The sequence below is a fragment of the Mastigoproctus giganteus genome, chromosome 12 (genome assembly GCF_048544385.1).
Source record: "Mastigoproctus giganteus isolate SK-2022 chromosome 12, ASM4854438v1, whole genome shotgun sequence".
Classification (NCBI taxonomy): Eukaryota; Metazoa; Arthropoda; class Arachnida; order Uropygi; family Thelyphonidae; genus Mastigoproctus; species Mastigoproctus giganteus.
In genome coordinates, this window is record NC_143586.1 from 174,188,090 (window position 1) to 174,202,212 (window position 14,123).

At 39.9% G+C, this 14,123-nt stretch overlaps 1 protein-coding gene across 3 annotated transcripts in view; it reads right to left on the minus strand.

The window, feature by feature from the left end:
• Nucleotides 1-567: 567 nt before the first annotated feature.
• LOC150077609 (GTP-binding protein Di-Ras2-like) overlaps nucleotides 568-14,123 on the minus strand; it is a 117,693-nt gene continuing 104,137 nt past the window's right edge. For 2 of the 3 annotated variants that reach the window (XM_090385602.1, XM_090385603.1), the window contains exon 4: nucleotides 569-1,525. In XM_090385602.1, the coding sequence (XP_090241728.1) occupies nucleotides 1,064-1,525 (462 nt within the window). In that variant the 3' untranslated portion in view covers nucleotides 569-1,063. Of the gene's footprint in view, nucleotides 1,526-14,123 lie in introns of all 3 variants that reach the window. The other variant, XM_090385601.1, reaches the window with a different exon arrangement.

Below are 14,123 nucleotides of genomic sequence, written 5' to 3' on the forward strand. Positions count from 1 at the left end.
TCTTGTTGTACGGTTTCCTTTTATTTTTATTCTGTCCTTTTGTGACCACCAGTCTTTAATCCAAATAAATTATAGCTTTCAAGAATGTTGTTTAATTACAGTTACAACAGGCTAGAGCAACAACCAAGATATAACGAAAAAGACATCATGAAAGACTTCAGGACATCATGAAAAAAGTGTAAATTTTAGTCTTCACATAACAGCTAATATTTTGTTGATTCCTCAACAGTTTATGATGGCAAAAGCAATATAGAATGCTGTTGAAGCTTTAAATTGAACAAGAACATATTACAATAATGCACTGTGAACTTCAATCATACCCCCCTCCCTCTCTGGTGCAGGTGTGGAATTGTGTTAGAATTTTATAATTTCTCTTATTACCTAGCAAATTCCATAGTCCAAAAGTGCCAAGTGTACTATACGTTGAGACTCACAGCATAGGTCATGACAGAAAAATGTTTGCTTGTAATAACTTGGTTATATACAGACATCAAATGTGTAGCTTTTAATATGTCAGTTTTTATTATTTGCCACATATCTTTATAGTAAATATAGAATAGATGCTAAGCATACATGGAATTACTTGCAAAATAACATCACATAATTTGCAAAAGCAACAGCAGATTTCATAAAATACATTTCACAGCAGAATGGCTGGATTAATGGGAATATCCACTTCAGCTTTGGTCTTGGACCTTACTTAGGGGTACATGAAATGGGGTATACAATAAGTCTGATGAAATATTGATCACTGTTGATAGAGTTAATTCCTGTAACAAGAATTAAATATCTTGTCAGTTGCTAGGTTAGTTTTTTTTTTTTTTTTTTTTTGTTTGCCAGTTCCTTGAAGCTTTTGTCGTTATGAGATTCAGCCCCATGCAGAATTTGTCATGACACATTCATAATGATATGCTTGGAATAATGATCTTTATCACCAGTAACTTTTAATTGTGACCTGACACACCCGCTCACATTGGTCCCATGACACAATGAAAATGACAAAAGCACAACAAACTGCATGTACTTTATTTTGGTCCCACTGAGTACCATATTTTATAGACAATCACATTATCAGACAGTTACCTTTCAACTTTTCCTTCCTAACTTGAGACCGTGTTTTCTTTGCATCAAGTTGAAGACTCATGGTCCTTCGTTTTTCCATATTCAGCAGTTCCTGGAATAATTCCTTGACATTGTAGTTAGTTTTGGCAGATGTTTCCATGTATCCGCATGCCCATCGATGAGCTTGGTCAAGTCCATGTTGATATTCTACTTCTCGGCTTTCACTTTCATCACATTTATTTCCTATAAGCATGATAGGAATGCCTTCCATAGAGCCTTTTACTTCTTTGATGATGTCATAAATGGGTTTTAGTTCTTCTAGACTTTGTCTGCTGGAGATGGCATATACCAAAATGAAGGCATGGCCTTTGGATATGTTCAGCCTTTGCATTGCTGGAAACTGATGGCTTCCTGTAGTATCTGTTATTTGTAACGTGCAGATATTCTTGTTGCATGTAATCACCTAAACAGTAAAAAAAAAAAAAATTATATCTATATAAAAGACAATTAGGAAATAAATAATCTTATACAGTACAAGAAAGTTTCACTAAAGATCATAGATTCACTCTTGGAAATTAATTAGTATTAGTGGAGGCAAAATGGTGCAAGCTTAGACATTATAAACAAAAAAAAAACCCAGATGGAAATTTGTTTCAACAATCAATTACTGTCTGGATGAAAGCAAATTTGCAAGTCTATCCTCCAACCATAGGTGCTGGCAGCATGGTGCAAGTGCACCACCTTTAGATTTTGAAGTAATGTACAATTTTTAATATTTTCATTAATTTATTTTGATGAAAATTTGGTGAACAAAAAATTTATTACTACATGCACCACCTTGAAATATACCCTGCCGGTGCCGATGCCCCCAACCATCTTTTTCCAATTTATGCCTTATGTTATATGTATATCAAACTGAGAAAGAATAAGAATTCCATTAGCATTTAGTTTTACCCAAAGCATTCCTAGAACTCAATCTGTAACAGAGGGTAAATAACTAAATTGTTAATAGATAAGCACAAAACATAATCTAACCTTTCCTTGTTAAATGGCAGTTCCCACATCTATATGCATTTTTCTATTAGCCCATAGTACTTTCCATCTGTTCCTTCACCTCCAAGTATGGAATGGTTCAGTAATAAATGATCTCCATAATAATGATCATCTCTCAGTTATGTGTAAATTGCACACAAAAGTCACAAATGAGACTTTTGGGCAATCTCAACATGAAAAATTTCCAAGGCAGACTGGGATAATTATTTCTTTTCTGTGTGTTTTGGTGAACAAATTATATAATTTAATTTTATCGAGAATGCTGCATTAGCTGCAACTCTCACTGCTGTACTGTAATCTTCTCAGAGTGTTGGAAGATGCATGTGATGAAGCCTAATATGTAAAGAACTAAGCATGAAACAACTTATTTCATAGGTGTTATACCACTATCAATCTCATAAATTACAAGAAACTTTTAAAGAGCTCAACAAATTAGACACAAGGCAAAAAAATCAAAGGAAAATAGGCTTACTAGACTTTAATTGGAAGAATTAACAAATAGTTGTAGAACACGTTTCAGGAAACTGAGGGAAAATAATTGCCCTCTGTTTCCTGAAATGTGCATATTCACCGATGAGCCAAAACATTATGACCATCTACCTAATATGATGTTGGTTCTCCACCTGCAGTCAAAACAGCTCATTCCCAGTGAGGCATGGATGCTACAAGATTTCTAAATGTGTCTTGTGGTATCTGGTACCAACACATAACTAGCAGATCCTTTAACTCCTGTAAGGTCCGTGGTTGAGATGCTGCAGATCGGAGTTGCTGTTCCAACAAAAACCACAGATGCTCGATGGGATTGATGTCTGGGGAATTTGGAGGCCAGGACAATATCTGGAAGTCTTCCTCGTGTTCTGTGAACCAGTCTCGAACTATCCGGTTGGTGTGGCATGGCGCATTATTCTGCTGAAACGCGACACTACCAGAGGGGAAGGTCGTTGCAATGAAAGGGTGTACCTGGTCAGCAATGATATTTAGTTAGGTGGTAGACGTCAAAGTGCCCAGCACATGGATGACTGGACCCAGGGTATCCCAGCAGAACATCGCCCAAAGCACCGCCCTCACCGGGTTGTTTTTGTCCCACGGTGCATCCAGGTGCCATCACTTCCCCAGGTAAACGATACACATGTACCAGGCCATCCACACTGTGCAACAGGAAACGTGATTCATCAGACCAGACTACCTTCTTTCAATCACTCGAGGTCCAGTTTCGATGCTCGTGTGCCCATTGTAGACCCTGTAACCGGTGAACCGTGGTTAGCATGGGCATTCGGAGTGGTCTGCGGCTATGCAGTCCCATTTTCAGTTCATGCAGTCCATAATTACTCCCGCATTCCAATTACCAGCGAGTTAAACTACAGTCACCCTTCTGTTGCCACGTACCATCCGGGAGAACCTTAGCTCACCTCAAGCATTGACGAGCTGTGGTCGTCCAATTTCTCACCAGCAGTTAGTGGGTTTCCCCTCCTCGGACCACTTTTGGTAGGTACTGACCAGAGCTGACCGTGAGCACCCTACAGCTGTGCCATTTAAGATATGCTCTGACCCAGTCATCTGGCTATTACAATTTGGCCTTTGTCAAACTCGCTTAAGTCCGCTCCCTTTCCCATCTGAAGAACAAGGGTAACACTGATTAACGGAGCTCAGTATCAGGTGCTTTTTATACCATGTCCCAACCTGTGCACGTGCCGTAGTTCACCTGCAGTTGTTTCGATTTGCATAACGACTTGCTGGTCAATGTTTTGGCTCATCAGTGTATGTTTGAAGCATATGCTTCTTTCAGCAATTTGGTAATCTCTCCTTATCAAATCAAGAGTATGGTGTTGAGAATGTTGCATGCAGTCCACTCATTTGACAGTTCAGTCTATTATCAAATACATCAATGGTTATAAGATGTAATTGGCAATGATGCCATCTGACTTTTCTATCTTTGTATCTCGGTCAAATGCAGTATCTGTTTATCTTTATCATCTCTGATAAAGCTAACTTATTAGCTCTGCTTTTAAACCAGCAATCCATTATATATTGTGATTCCTGTTATACGCAATGATCACTGAATTATGACCACCTACCTAATACTTTGTAGGTCCTCCTTTTGCCCTCAGTACAGCAGCTATCTGATGTGGCATTGATTCAACAAGATGTTGGAAGCGTTCTGGAGGTATGGCCAACCAAGCTGTGTGTAATACGGTCAGTAATGCAGGAATGGAGGTGATTAGTGTATCCAGACACCTGATATGTCTTTCCATAGTGTCCCACAAGTGCTCTGTGGAATTGATATCAGAGGAGTTTGGAGGCCAATCGATATGCTGGAATTCAGAACTGTGTTCCTCAAACCATTCCTGCACAACAAGTGCCTGATGGCTCAGCGCATTGTCATCTTGGAAGACACCATTGCCATTCGGAGAAAAGAAACAGTGGGGTGTACACAGCAAGCAGTTGACGATTGCAGGACCACATACGTTGTTCCACATGCACCAGGGGTCCAGTTCCTGCCAGTGTAACATGTCCCACACCACAACCGCCTCTGCTGGCCTGCACTTTTGATACCATGCATGATGGATCAAGAGCCTCATGTTGATGCCAAATCCGTACATGACCATCTATGGTGTGAAGTACATAATGGCTCAACGACAGCACACCTTCCAGTCTTCTAACGTCCAACTTGCATGCGCTTTGCACCAGGCGAGTCTTTTATGCCGATGAACCTTGATTAGGAGAGGATGCCGTAGGGGTTGTCTGCTGGTATAGCCTATATGTGCGAACGTGCGACACATAGTAATGCCAGATATTGTTTCGTTTCAGGTTGGCCCATGTTGTATTGGGTAGTCAACTCTTCAACAGTGCTGCGCATGTTTGCCTGTACGAGTCGTTGGACCCGGCACTCACCTCTAACATCAACCTTTCGCTGACCTTTCCAGTTTTTCCGTCGGGTCGTTGTTTGACCATTTTGACGCCAGTCCTGGGACACTTTAACTATGGCGACTCTCGAACACCCCACCAGTTCAGCCATTTGGGAAATCGAGGCACCAGCTCGTCGAGCACCTACAATCTGTCATTTATCAAAGTCCGATAAATCCTTTTACCCATCATGTTCAGAATTTAACTACCTACTGAACCACTGACACCTTATCTATGCTACATAGCTCGACTAACTCTGCACTCTCGAATCTCACGTGGTCAACGGGTCGCATTCAGTTTTCATAGTGGTGGTCATAATTCAGCGATCACTCATTGTATATCGTGATTCCTGTGATTGTGATATTGTGATTACAAAACAAATTCCCGTCTCCTCATCCAATTGTATTTAATGGACCTCCATGAAATTAAGTGTTCAGTTAAATTCTGTTGAATACTGGGAAATGCTGGCATTCCAGGCAATGAGGGAGTGATCGTTCTCTACAGCACATCTTGTTAATATCAAATCAGCTCATTTCATTGTACCATAATCTAATTCATAATCATATACTGATTATAAAGTTATCACAAAATGCAAAATAAAACTGCAGCTACATGTAGAACATGGGGTTCAATCATGCAATTCTCGTTTCATATGACTAATTCAGCCATGTTGTGAAAAAAAAAAAAAAAAAAAGCCCTCGAAAATTCCTCATGTTATTGATGGGATTCGAACTTCCACCCTTGTAAGAATACGTGTTTTAAGTGTATCAACGACTTAGACCATGTGGCTAAATTGCATTTGTGCTGTGATTGATTTGCCAGACCCTTGTGGGTAGTACGTTTGGTATAATCACCAGAGTGAAATCTCTATGCATTCATGAAAGGCAAGACAAAAAGCACAATGGGTGGCTTGTTGGCTGGCCACCCACTCAGATAGTAGTTTATTGTGTTTCCCTCAGATAATCAGATACTGTATTATTTTAGTGCAGTTAGGGACTGCTAAAATTCAACAACTTGAAGTAGATTAAATTTTCTTAAAACATCTAGGAACCGAAGTAAGGCTGCCAGATGTTTGGTTTTGTTCTGAACAGCCCCACATTTGAGCCTATCAGCTGGTAAACAAATTTAGACAAAACTGGAACACTTACATGTCTGGTATTTTCTCAATTTTCTTATTACAAATAGCAAGAAAATTTAGAGTTTTCAATTCTCAAATGAATAAGTAAATAAAAAATTAAATTAAAACGGAAACCTTCATAACATTTGCACTCCTACTAGAGTCACTACCTCCATAATTTTGGGAGGTAACTTATTGAACAATCTGCTGCCCATAGCTGAATTTTATAAAATTCAATCTTCAATAGAAGCATTAAACTTTAGTTGCTAATTTTCGGACCTTATATGCAACCGAACCAACAACTTGTGCATTGAAACTGTTTGAATCAGAACAGTGTTTTTTAATATGCCTCTCAATTCTTTATATGTCAAAGTTGTTTTCTATATAAAAAAAAGGATAAAAGCGGAGCAATCAAATTTAAATTTTAAATAAATAATCTTTATTGAATGTACTAATTAATAGAAGTAACTATCCAATAAACATATTTACTTTATTATTATTATTAGCCATATAGTGCAAGGAAGCCTGAGGCTTACGCTGCACCAACCAAAAAAATTCCAAAGTTACTCTCAGAGGGGTAACTTTGGAGAGGTACAGCTTATGCTGCACCAGCCAAAAAAAATTCCCTAGTTACCCTAGGAGAGAAAGAAGTAGAAAGGAATGACCAAGAAAGAGAAGAATGATGATATCCAGCTCAGGACTGGATATCATCATCATTCTTCTCTTTGGGGCCTGGATTTGCCAAGCCCATACTCACCAGATGCGAGCCCCTGGAGTTAAAACATTCATTACCAAGAAAGAGAAGAATGATGATATCCAGCTCAGGACCCTGGGTGTGCGAAGCCCATACGCACCAGATTTAAAGTAATTAATGTGAAACCAATAACTGCATTTTCTGAGGAGGTTATTTGGCAAGTTACTCCCTAACAGAGCCTGCTAATCCCTTTTGTCATTGTAGTAGGGTTTTAGGAGCATCAACCACTAAGGCCTTATTACTCTGTGTATACTGTGTCGATTTTCTGTTTGTTGGATGAAAAACCTGAGTTTCCGTGAGAAAAACCATGCTACTCTCACTTGAGACTGACTAACCCAAGGGGCTCACATCTGGTGAGTATGGGCTTGGCACACCCAGAGTCGTGGGCTGGATATCATCATTATTCTCTTGCTTAGTGATTCCCTTCTACTTCTGACTCTCTGTCTCTGTCTGTCTCTCTGTCTCTGGGTAATTCAGAAATTTTTTTTGGCTGGTGCAGCATAAGCCTCAGGCTTCCTTGCACCATATGGCTTGTGAAAAAAGGCCCATAAAAAATACTTCATGTCATCAACTGGACTTGAACGCGGATATTTTCCATCCGGTGGGTGGTGATTCGACCAACTGTGCTATTCACGAGGGCAATCCTCTTCCAGGGTCTTTGAATTCGTTATGCCGCAACTGTATGTTATTATTAGAAATAATATTAATACTGTATTATAAATTTCGAAAAATCAGAAATAAAAAAAAAATGGATCAACGTTAACATGGCAGAGTCCTCTTTACAAGCGATTTACTATTATTATTTAGAAAAAGAGAGCTCTGCTGCTCTTAGGATTAATTTTACGTACAGTAATTTTATTGCTAAAATTAAGTTGCAGTCAGTTATTTAAAAAAACTACTGATTAAGACAAGTATGTCGTTATGGGGGGGAGGGACTAGGCAAAACTGATATTCATCTAGTAGCTGCCCATTCGACGACTATATATGTTACCTCAAAGTGTGGCACACTTCAAACGGTGACAAAATTACATGTTGAATTTTCGTGACCCATCTTAAATCTGCTCATATTATTTTTAAATGTTCAGAATTGTTAAGGGATGTTTGTTAGCATTCATATAAAATAAATAAATTTTCAGTTTATACTCCGGCACGACAACCAAGTCAGTAGAGTTTACAATAAATCGTCAATACAAATATTTATCGTATTTAGTAGTCACGGGCTTGAACACCGGTCCACTCAAGGAACGCGTGTTATGCACTCTCGCTCCTGACCACTCGGCTACGTCAGGCGTGTGCAATGCACTGTTATTTGTGTATTCTTTTTCTGCTGTGAGTGACATTATGAAGTTCTGAACAGCGCACGGTTTCACTTTTATTCATTTGTGTATTGCGCAACACGGACTTATGTTTCCAGTGCGAATCGGAAGATTTTGTTGGCTTTCAGAAACTGATTTTCTTCTGGATGCATATTAATTATTCGTTTTTATGTTCGGCATATGGGAGGATCTAATTTCACAAAAATACAGCTTGTTTAAGTGGGTGGAAAAAGTAGGCAGAGCGAGGATGGCCTCATTCCAATCACGTAAGTATTTGAACGTTATATTCTTTCCCATTCGTTTGTTTTGGATTTAATTCAGTTTGGTTAAAATACTGAAGTGTGTGGTGGAGTGCTAGGACGAAGGAATTGTCTTTCCTTCCTGAGATCTCCTGCCCCGATCCATTTTTGTTTATTTCTGGTTGGAAAAGAAGCCTCGAATGCATCAAATTTACTTTTGAGAAAACTGAACAATTATTCAGCTACCCTACTAATTTGGCTGTATCCAATAATGATATACCTAATTACTGATCACAAGTTTTCGTTTACCAAAGAGCACCTAGTTTGTCATTATCATCAAAATATTGGACAACTCGTTGATAATCAAACTCTGTTGTGCATGTTTTTGGTTAATCACGACTGACGTCAATCAAACTACATCGTTATAGACATTAAAACACCCTTTTTAAAATGTTGGCGATGGCATCCAGTGAGATGGCATCCAATTCTCATTGGATGCCATCGCGAGCATGTTCTGGTTCTTCTTGATGCATTCATTTCTCATTTACGGGTGTCCCAGATTTCCCTATCTTAACATAAGATAATGTTAAGATAGGGAAATCTGGGACACCCGTAAGGCACCAAAGTATTACGCGAGGATAAGATGGAAGTTTTTATAATGCGATTTTTTGGTGGTTAAGGTCGTGACTGCATCATTCATTCAGTCGCACCTGTCGAAACGCAATGGCTCAGCCATAGCTTCTGGTGCGTGACTACATCAGTGCTTCACCCCTTGGTAACTCATCGTAGAATTTCAACAAGTTTTTCTTCAATAATAAATGACAACAAGTTTTTCAATTACAAGAAGTTAATACTTTTAATGTTACAACAAGTTATTATTAACAGTAAATAAATTCCAAGTTTTTCTTCAGCAATAAATGACTCCAAGTGTTGGAATATTCTGTTGTGTAATAATAGGGGGATACGGTTAGAGTGTTTATTAAATGTATCTTGAGGGATAGATGATTAAGTTTCAAGTGATATTATATAATTTATGAGTGGCCCAACGTTCTCTAGAAAACCCAACACAGTAAAATCCAGTTAAGTTGATTCAATATGATGAAAATATGCGTTAAAATCTCGAACGATACTCTTGCAGTATCTACGATATATGAGTACCGCGTTGTAAATAATATATATATATTATTTGTTTTATTTATTTATTTTTCAATGTTATTATTGTCAACTGAAGAAGTTTCGAAAGCATTATTTATTTATTTGGGTTAACTTCCGTTTATGGTGCTTAGCTATGGTCTTTAGTGATGTCTTTAGCATACTGTAGTAAAAAAAGGAAGGTTATGTTATACGGTTACTATGTGAGTGTGTGTTTTTATTATTATTTTTTTTTTTCTCGGTAAGGCCTCACCTTGAGTACTGTGTACAGGTCTGAAGGCCTCATTTTAGGAGGAATGTAGAGTTGTTAGAACAAGTTCAGAGAGGGGCAAGATGGGGCAGGGGAACGAAAGGGCCCTCTTACCAAGAAAATCTTAAGTTCTGCAAATTGCAGCTTCTGGAGACTAGGCACCTGAGATGGGATCTGATTGAGGTGTACAAGGCGTTGAATGGTTTGAGCAAACTCAATGCTGATGGAATTCTTCTTATTACTCAGATTATTCTGAGGGGCATAAATTCAAATTGAGGAAAGACAGTTGTATAACATAAATGGGGAAATTTCCCTTTAGCCAGAGGGTAATTTGCAGAACTTAAACCTTTCTTGGTAAGAGCACCCCTTTGTTCCCCTCTTCAATTACTGCTCCCCCATGCAGTACTTTGCATTTGTCAATATTAAACTTCAATTGCCAGTTCTCAAACCATCTGCCTAATATTTCTAGATCTTGTTACAGTAGCTTACCCTGATTACTTCATTAAACACCCTACCAACCTTTTTATCATTAATATACAGGGTGTCTCAAAAATATTGGTACAAGCGTTTAGGGGAGGTAGGTAACATCTAAAGGAATGTGAATCGCATAGGAACCCATAAACGGAAACGTCACGGGAAAGTAGAAGCAGAAATGACTCAAGACATTCATTAGTGGCACACATTTATTTGACATAATATTAACAATGGAGTACGAGATGGATGTATTTCATGATGCTTGAACAGCAGATGCTCGAAGGTTCCACCATGAGACGCGATGCATGCGTCACACCGACGCAGCATGGATTGGCGGACACGGTCGAACACACCTGGAGTTTCTTTGACAGTAGCAGCAGCGCAGACGAGTCTCGCCACGAGATCCATTTCCGTCTCCACAGGCGATTCATACACGATAGATTTGAGGCCCCCCCCCCCCAAGGAAAGAAATCAAGGCTCGATAAATGAGGTGAGCGTGGGGGCCAGGCAACGGGTCTACCACGGCCAATCCATCGACGCTCAAACCGCCTGTTCAAATGGTCACGAACACCTTCCATAATGGGCAGGCGTCCCGTCATGTTGAAACCAAATGTTGCGTCTCACATTTGCTGGAACATCGTCAAGTAACCCTGGTAGAACTTGTTCACGAAAGATCCGATTTTTAGCGGAGTTCATGCGGGATGGTAACAGGTATGGGCCGACTAAGCTATCACCGACCATACCTGCCCACACATTTATTGCGAAGCGATGTTGTGCCCCATGGGGGCGCACACCGTGTGGGTGCGCCCCCATGCACACACATGAGCATTGTGCTGATTGAATAAGCCTTTCCGAGTGGAATAAGCCTCATCCGTGACCAAAACATAGGCTGGAAAATTCAAGTCTTGAACACTTTCTTGGAGAAACCAGTGCGCAAAAGCCACACATGCAGGATGATCTTGGAGGAGCAGTAACTGAACCCTTTGGAGATCAAAGGGGTGTAAGGAATCATCGTGCCAGACACGCTGTACACTGCAACGAGACACTCCTAAGGCAGAGGCAACGGCATGTATGCTGATAGTAGGATTATTCTTGACGGCATTCAACACACTTTCTTCCATGGCGGGAGTTCGCGTCGAACGTGATCTGCCCACACTCCTGTTACCTCTAAATGACCCATAATCGCACAAATTTTGATGCACACGCGCAAACAAACGGTGGTCCGGTACATGTCTGTCTGGGAAGCGTTCTCCATAAATTCGTTGAGCGGCTCGTCCATTGCCCTCTGCTAATCCATACACTAGGTGCATGTCTGCCAGCTCACAGTTCGTATATCGATGCATGCTCTTCGTGCGGCGACTACTGCTTGAATGAGTAAACCAGAAATTTCCCTCTCGCGAACTGATGAACAGCGCCATGTACCGACTTACGGTGACGTTTCTGGTTATGGGTTCCTATGCGATTCACATTCCTTTAGATGTTACCTACCTGCCCTAAACGTTTGTACCAATATTTTTGAGACACCCTGTATATAGAAAAGATAATGGACCCAACACTGAATCCTGGGGGCTCCACTGATAATATCATTCCATGAAGAGCAATGTCCATTAATAACCACTCTGTCTTCTCCCAGTCCAGCATCCCTTCATCCACAACAGCAACTTGTCCTTAATGCCACATTGCTCCAATTTGTACAGCAGTCTTCTATGCACAACAATATTAAAAGCTATTCTGAAATCTAAGTATATGATGTCAAAATTATTTTCTGCATCCTCTACCTTTTTGGTAGTGCATCATAGCATCCAATCATATTTGTCAGACAAGATCGCCCCTTAATAAATCCATGCTGTGACTACAGTATAATTGCATTCCTGTTTAAAGATTTGTGCAAATTCCCTGCATTACTTTAACCAGTGACTCCATTATTTTCCCTGGAACAGAAATTAAGCTAACAGGTTAATTAGCATGAGTAATTATTATTATTATTATTAGCCATATAGTGGAAGGAAGCTTGAGGCTTATGCTGCACCAGCCAAAAAAATATTTCCGAGTTACCCTGAGAGAGAGAGAGAGAGAGAGAGAGAGAGAGAGAGAGAGAGAGAGAGAGAGAGAGAGAGAGAGAGAGAGAGAATGATCATACCCAGCTCAGGACCCTGGGCGTGCCAAGTCGATACTCACCAGATGTGAGCCCCTGTGGTTCTTTTAATAGGTCTGTAATTATTCGTGTCACCTTTTGATCCCCGTTTGTGAATTGGGGATACATTTGCACATCCTTAGTCCATAGGGACATCCCCTGAATTTAAGAATGCTCTCATAATTGTGGCTAAGGGTTTGTTTACCACATTTTCTTCCCCCCTTTAATATAATTAGATAGATACTATTCATCCCAGGCGCCTTTTTTGATGTTTGGCTTCGACAATTACTCATTCACGTTCCTCTCAGTTATTACAAAATTATTTAGCTCCCTGTTAGATTTGCTAAACTTCTGGCCTCCACTTCCCTAAGGAATTCCTCATGTGTGAATGCAGATGTAAAATATTCATTCAATTTGTCAGCTGCCTGAGTAGGGTGAACAGTTAAACCATCGACATCAAGTGGGCGAATGTGATTCACCCCTTCCTTGTAATATTAACACGAGGGGTGTCAAAAAGTTCGTACTCTTACCTAATAATAGCCCTAGAAAGGTGAAACTTCACAGGAACTTTAATCCTTTTCTATGGACTCTCCATATATAATAACACATTTCTCCCATCTGTGGATCAGTTGTTTAATGCCATGATCATAGAATCTGCACTTTTTTGCATGAAACCATGATTCCACATTATTGATGACTTCTTGAGACGAATCAAAGCGGCGTCCACGCAATGGTTTCTTCATTTCTCGAAACAAGAAGCGTGATGGTGCTAGGTCAGGAGAATAGGGTGGGTTCACCCTAAAAAAATTCGTAACATCCGCATTACACAAATCCAACAGTTGGAGAGAACATTGCATTCGACATTGCTTCTGCAAATGCGTCAGCAATCTTGGAACCCATCGTGTGGAGACCTTAGACATGTGCAGATGGTCATTTAAAATGCTGTGGGCAGACCCATAACTAATTCCCACTGCATTTGAGATGAAATGAATTATCACACAACTATCACTCAGCACCAGCTGCTCAACCTTTTCAACCGTCTCACTGTCTGTGGATGTTGATGGCCTTCCTTCTCTTGGCTCGCCAAAGACACTTGTACGACCACATTATAACTCCCGTTTCTACTTTTTACAGTGTCATAGGATGGACAATTCTGCCCGTACATAGCTTTCATTTCTTCGTCAGTTTTCTGAGCTTGCCCTGCAAATGCAGGAACTTGATCACTGCTCGATACTTCGCTTTGTCAACCATTCCTCAGATTCCGGGCTCCATCTCTGGTGTACGATCACCTAATAGAATAAAGTTTTCCAGGTTAGTTATTGAATATGTAGACAACTTATATTAAAAACAGCATCTTCTCACTGATGTTTTATCTAGGTCAGGGTATAAAACCTCTTGATACTCCCTCGTATAAATAAATAAGCCTTTGCTGCTTTTCTTGGCATTCTTTGCCAGGAACTTCTCGTAAGCGCCCTAGTTTGCTTAACCTCCTTTGTGACTTGATTACTGACTAGTTTATATCTATCATAGGCTTCTATATCACCTAATAATTTATATTCGTCCCAAGCACTTTTCTTTTCTGCCACAAGTACATCTGACGTTCATATAGGTCTGTCTTGAACAGTATTTCTTAATTGGTACAAAAAGCCTAGTTGCTTCGTTGGTTAC